At 37.0% G+C, this 6,691-nt stretch overlaps 1 protein-coding gene across 1 annotated transcript in view; it reads right to left on the bottom strand.

Annotated features, from left to right (window-relative positions):
• The window catches only part of NAV3 (neuron navigator 3), a 396,053-nt gene extending 393,980 nt beyond the window's left edge, over positions 1–2,073 (bottom strand). Inside the window, exon 1 of the mRNA XM_031553711.1 lies at positions 1,684–2,073. Coding sequence (XP_031409571.1) covers positions 1,684–1,755 — 72 coding nt within the window. The 5' untranslated portion in view covers positions 1,756–2,073. The remainder of the gene's footprint in view (positions 1–1,683) is intronic.
• Positions 2,074–6,691: the final 4,618 nt, after the last annotated feature.

The following is a 6,691-nucleotide window of genomic DNA, read 5'->3' as shown; positions in this document are numbered from 1 at the left end:
AAAGCAGGTGCTAGCGTAGCAAAGGTATAAAATTTTTAGTTAGGTTTCCTGTATGAAACAGCAACTAACCAGACTTCTGTTTGTTATCATAACATTCAATTCTTCAGCATCAACCATGCCACGTGAACAAAGATTTTTAAAAGTTGCAGAGATTCTTCAGTGAATCATAGTTCTGCAGCTGGATAAAATATCCTCCAGTTCACTCAAAGACAAATTTGACCTCAAGGTGCAACAGAACCTCTTTGAAACAATTTTTCTACTCCTAAGCAATCTGAAGAGTCATTCCCTACAAGTGAATCTGCAAAATCCCCTTTGAGAAGAAAAAAAAGGGGGGAGGGAAAAAGAAAACCATCACCTTAGAGCACAGTCAATTCCATATCAGATAATAATGGTTCAGAAAACAGTTCAACGGATGTTGAGATTAACTCTAACATTTCTCAGCTTTTCTTTTATGCAACAAAAGGGTGGGAATTAGGACTTGGAGAAAGTCCCATGCTCTCAGCTAACTATCTTCTGTCTTCTGCATCTTTTCCATTACAAAGATCCTGCTCATGTCTGAATATATCTTCTCAATAATTTCATCATGTGTTATCGTGGTGCATTTCCAGAAATTCTGTGCGCTTCAAAATCAGCTGTGACTGAATAACTTAGATTAATACATACTAATTTCAGAGGTACAAAATCCAAATATTAGCTTTTATGGGACCTAAAAAGTTTCACTATGTGCCCATAAGTTCCCCTCATTTGTATTTTTTCCCAAACGAGATTGAAAGGATTTGAAACAGTAGTCAGTGTCTCCATACCAAAAATTAAAAACCAACCAAACAAAAAACAGCAGCACATATTGTAATAATATGCAATAACAGAGTACACAATCTGTATTTTAATTCATGATTTGGTTGTTAACAGAATCCCTGAGCCTATGCAATAATTCAAAGAGGACACTCACTGTAAGACCCACAATTAAGTGCACAACAGCCACAAAATGCTACATCACAATGAGCCCTTTGCAGGTTTGCCACTGGGTGCATACGAAAGCAGAAGAAAGACCTGAAGATGTTAAAAAGCATCAAATCAAAATGTATGAAGTAATCATTAGGAAAAAAACAAACAAACAAACAAAAAAAAACCTCCAGACCACAGTCTGAGTAAAACGGATGAACCAGGAAGGTGAGTCTTTTGGGACAGAAGTGGGATGTACAAAAGAATTTTCCATAGTGTGGAAATGTGAATTTACATGTGTTAATTGCTTTGGTTACCAAAGGGTGAAACTTGAATAGCAACAATCAATTATCATAAAACTAAATTATATAGACCTATGGTAGGATGCAACAAAAGGGGTCTATTCATACATGTTAAGTACAAAGACCTCTCTGACCTCAGCCACTTGCTTCAGCAGGTCCCTGATATGGAGGAAGCACTGATAGCAACGAAGTAACACTTTTGCCAAACAATTTTCCAGTCAAATTCAGGGAGCTGTTAACACCAATTACCAAGCAATCAGGCAGTATTAGAAACAAAATTACTAGACAATGAAGAAACTCAGTCCCTAAAGGCAGTTAACTGCTGGTTGAATGATGGCAGACTACCTTTTCCATGAAAGCACACTGATTTTCAGTTTGAATATTAAAAGAGTTTGCAATCCATAAAAATATAATTAAGTACATGCTAAAATAACCTTACCTTTTTTTGATCTTCTAGTTTGTGACTTACTGGATTCCTTCCATGTTTGTTCATCTCTGAAGATAAATCCATCACATTCACTCCTTGCCCTCAAAACAAAATTGGTTCAGCAATGCAGCAAACTAATCCAAAAAAACAGGGGCTATAAATGCACAGGCAGGGTGTTTTTTCCATCACACGTCATCTCTGGACATCAATGATTTGTAGAAATGCCTAAGAAATCCATTGAACGAGCTGAGGAAAACTTCACAGTTCACTCTTGGGACTTTCCAAATCACCATAGCGTTTTAAAAATCTGATGCTTGAGAAGACAAATATTCTTCCACTACTATCCACAGCTGCTATCTGTGACTTTCTTCACAGGTTTCCATTTTATGTAAGGTTACATTCTGACTGTGAACCTGTTGAGGGGAAAAAAGAAGAAAAAGAAAAAAAAAAGTGTAAGGTTAATTTGCAATTTACTGTCACTTTTATAGATGGCTGTCCTTCCCAGGCATGAGGGTTTTTTTGCTGTTGTTTGCTTTTTTGAAAAGAATAATACTGTTTTGTGATTTAATAATTGGTAGGCTGAATTTAAATACGATCCCATTTTGATCCCCTCCTAATTATAGATGGTATACAGAATATTCACTGTGAAGAGAGTGAATTTCAATTATGGACAAAAGAGAAGTTCAAAGAAAAAGAAAAGCAAACACTATTTGACGAGAGACAATATTGATGAAAATTTTACACCACTGATGCTTACTCAGTTCCTTCGGAAAGTAGTAAAGCAATATCCAGTATAAAACTGACAGAGTCAGACATGATAAATCGGCAGTCAAAATATGAAGTCCAAGCCCATATGAAAGCTTTAAAAAAAAATTAAAAAAAAAGTAAGAAGAAAAATAGAACAAAAAACTTCTCCCTTAAATTCTCTTTAAGGCTGCAATCAAGGGAAGGTGAAGAGAAGTCACTGCAAGAAATGGCTGCCAGAAAGTTCTATTAGCAACAATACAAGAAAGCACTGAAGTACTTTTTCTGTCATTTTCAAATTGTAGAATAATAGAGTATTCATGCCTTCAGTGCATTTGAAAGCCAATTGTTGAACTCAACTAAATGAGTAGATGAGGTCCACACAGAAATTAACTTGAATGTCATTTCAATTCATTTTGAATGCCATAAAGCTCATAATATGTCCTCACTACCGCACGAGGAATAAGAAATGTGTAGGCAGGAGATTGAATAATACACACTAGGTCATGTAATCTATCTACAATAAAAAGTCATTGAAAAGGTGATTTTCTCTTAACAAGGTAAACAAACCTAAAACTCAGTGCAGTCGTTGCCAGTATTACTATCAGCTTAAGCTGACTTCTAATTGGACCTAAGTTGCAAGCGTTACTCCGCTGTAATTGATTTATACTCAGGCAAAAACTGTAAACATGATGGCCGGACTTTGCTTCCAGAGAAAGAAATCCAAATTTGTGAACCTATGATTTCTCCCCCCCCAAGGTTCCTAAACATGAAGTTGATGACAGAGTCTGACAGCAGTTTCTAGGAGGATGTGAACCGATCTTCTGTATTTGCGATAGAAGTTATATAATCACAGAATGGTTTGAGTTGGAAGGGATCTTTAAGATCAACCCCCTGCTATAGGCAGGGACTCCTCCTTCTAGACCAGGAGCTGAAACCAAGGCACAGGGAGAGCACAGCACTCTAGGACAGAACAAGGGAACCGATCAGTCACAGGCATAGCCCCTCCACTCCCCCTCCCTGTAGTTTTGGAGACACACAAAATCCCCACGTCCATAATTTCAATATGCAGGAATATGAAACACCAAGTACCACCACAGCCACCAATATATGGATTTTTAATTGCTAAAGCTCAGATAAGTCAAAGCCAAGCTGTTAAAAATGAGCAATTTCTCTGGTTCATTGCATGGCCAGACTTAAATTATATTACTCCCCATGCCTGGCAATTATGCTATACTAGGCAATTAAGCTATTCTGTGGAACTGTATAGTGTTTTCAAGCCAAAGTTGGATAGAATGCAAATAACTTTGTTTGGACTGCCCTCATTACTTTTAACATGCAAAGCACAGGGTGGCAATTCTTCCTTATTCCATTCAGCATATTGTTCAGTAGTCTCCAGCCTTTTCAAAATAAACAGCTGTAATTAAATTCTCTTGGCTAGCTAAGTTTTTTTGTTTTTTTTTTTATTACACTGGCACAAGATTTATTATTTATCATTTTACATTGATACTTAACACAATTACAGAATAAAATATTCAGAGTCCTAGAAACCCTACAGATCACAAGCTAGATAGCATAGATCACAAGTAATCTACAAATACAGAAGAAGAATAAGAGTTTTCTAGTAATGCTATTCCCTTAATAGACATATAACAGTGAGAACCTCTAATCATTTGCCAATGTTCTTAATAAAATAATCTGGCAGAATAAGCATGTAGCACTGCAAACATAGGCCTAAAGTGAGGGAGTGAGCTATCTGGGCGAGGCACAGGCCTAGACTCATTAAAAAGTACAATAAGGAAAGTATTTTGCAAAAGTGTTTCTGACTGTGGGTTACTGAATTACTCGTCTTAGAAACATGCTATGTGAGGAACTCAGAGTGATTAAGCTTCTGGGTTAGGTATGTCTATTACATGCTTTAATTCAGTTAGATATAATTTAGATGAAACATGCCTGGAAAAACTTGTTTTACTTCATAATGAGTCATATGTTATTCACAGATTACTGGGGAAATCCCTAGATAATTTTCTGAGCTATAGCCAGAGCTATTCCTTCTATATTCTTATTATCAACACAGGTAGCTCTTGAAAATTTTAAACTGGTTGGGCCTTCAGGTGTATTAAAAATCCCTGACTTCCTGAGGTGAGTTCTGATGGCTACTTAGCAGGTCACACACCACAAAACAGTTTTGTTGTAGTCATTATTGGCAAGGATAGATACTGAAGCCACCAGAGATTATTCTTCTTCCATGATATTACCGTAATCCCTCCATGGACATTTTCAAATTTTGCTATGCCATCAAATTTACATTGCAGTGATCTTGAGCGAGGCCCAGGTATGAAATCGTGGACATAATTTATGGTTTTTCTATTTTCCTTGTTTGTGTATAGAATAAGTTTACAGAGCTGCACACTGAGCATTATCAACTGCACTGATCAGGATTTATCCTTAAGAGCATTTGATAGTTACGTTTTTATTAAAGCATTTCTAGAAATACTGATATAGAAATTATTGTAATTATCGTCTGGGTATGCTAATAGAAAAGGCCATGGATATTTTAGAGGGAAGTCATATCCATTTTCTCTGTTAATAACTTGTTATCAAATATCTTACATGCAGCTATTAATATAACTGGCGCTCAATGAACATGCTGTGTGGTGGTTGCTTTTGTTTTTTGAGGTTGGATTTTTTTTTTTCCATTTTTCTTGTTTCTTTCCAATCAGAAAATGAACTGAGGTCTTGATGAGTTAGGCAGTAGACACAGATGAACACTCAATATGGAAATCCTAACTGAAGTTTAGTGAGTATGCAGTTTGCAAGTTGAGGGAGCTCCAGCAAAGAGTGGTGTGTACACTCATCATACTCAGGATCTTTCGCTTAAATGCAGAAGTCAGAGGCTGGGATAGAGCAGAAATCAAACATTTTATCTGTCAGTATCTTTCAAATACAACAGTAACTAATTCGGGTGCAAAAGCAAATATCAGCTTTAAATCTCAGTACACAGCTAGAGGGAATGCAAGATATGAGACAGGCACAGTTTCTGCCCATCGGCATTGCCATGATTGGCAGCGTGGCAGAAGGGCTGGAAGTACACAAGTCAGAGCGTTATGATTCTGTGACTCTCGTGAGATGAGCACAATCTCACGTAGGAAGTCCTCTGCACCAGTGTCCTCCAGCCTGATCTTTATGGTACAAAATGATGCAAAAATCTGTAAACGTCTGCACTGCAGACATGCAGTTCAGGTACACCAGAGATGTAACTTCCATCTTTGACATGCTTCTACAAACCATCTAGGCAACACAGCATCTAAATATGACCCTATTAATAGCAGTAGCATCACAGCAGCCTCAAAGAACTTACCTCTGATAATGAAAGCATCTTGATGTTCTTGTTGGGCTTTTCCCAAAGGGAGAAAGCATTTAGGAACTCTTTGTGAGTATAAATGCAAGTATAGAGATCAGGCACACAAAGAGTTATCAGGAGACAACGATTATGTTGATTCTTGGAGAATCTGAGAGCAGCGCCAAAGAACCCTGCATTCAGAATGAAAAGCCAGACTCTGTTCTCTGTAAACATGAATGATAAAAGTGCCATGGAAAGGCTTGTCTGCACCAGATAAAAGCCGTCTAGGAAGGCAGCTGGTGAGCCAAAAAAATATCTCTAAGCAGTGAGGCCTGCCTACAAATTTTTTTCTGATACAAAATTACTTCTGGTTCCAATAGCAGTAAAACTGGTCCAAATATACTGATTCACAGCAGTACAAAAAGCCATAGTGTATGCAGCCTTTCCCAATCAATGCAATCCTGTTCACTCAGATGAAAAGCAACCACATAAGGACAAGTCCAGAGATGATACTTAACTTCCTTTGTTAAGAGTATGTGAGAGTGAAATACTTTTTTTTTTTTTTGTAAGCAGCATCATTCTATCCTCTGCATTTCTTCATAAGGCACAACTCTTCAACACCAAATGCAACAGTGGTGTCATTGCATTATCAGCAAATACAAAATGACAATTGCTTGCATTGCTCCTGGCTCTTTAACAATTCAAGATAAACTATGTAGTTTTCACATTTGTCCATGCTAAATAGATTTTTTAAAAATGAAGAATTAGAAGAGGAATCTAATAGTTACATTCTTGCAATGCTGCTCTGCAAAGGAGGAAGCTCATTGCTTCAGAATGACTACATGAGTTAATACTGGTTCAGATAGTGATTCGGCTAGTACAGCTAAATAATAAATAAATAAATAAATTGAGAATATCCCTTAGCAGTATCTG

This window comes from Meleagris gallopavo, chromosome 1 (genome assembly GCF_000146605.3).
Source record: "Meleagris gallopavo isolate NT-WF06-2002-E0010 breed Aviagen turkey brand Nicholas breeding stock chromosome 1, Turkey_5.1, whole genome shotgun sequence".
NCBI classification, from domain to species: domain Eukaryota; kingdom Metazoa; phylum Chordata; class Aves; order Galliformes; family Phasianidae; genus Meleagris; species Meleagris gallopavo.
Note: the sequence above shows the minus strand (reverse complement) of the source record. Positions and strands in the feature narration are given on the sequence as shown.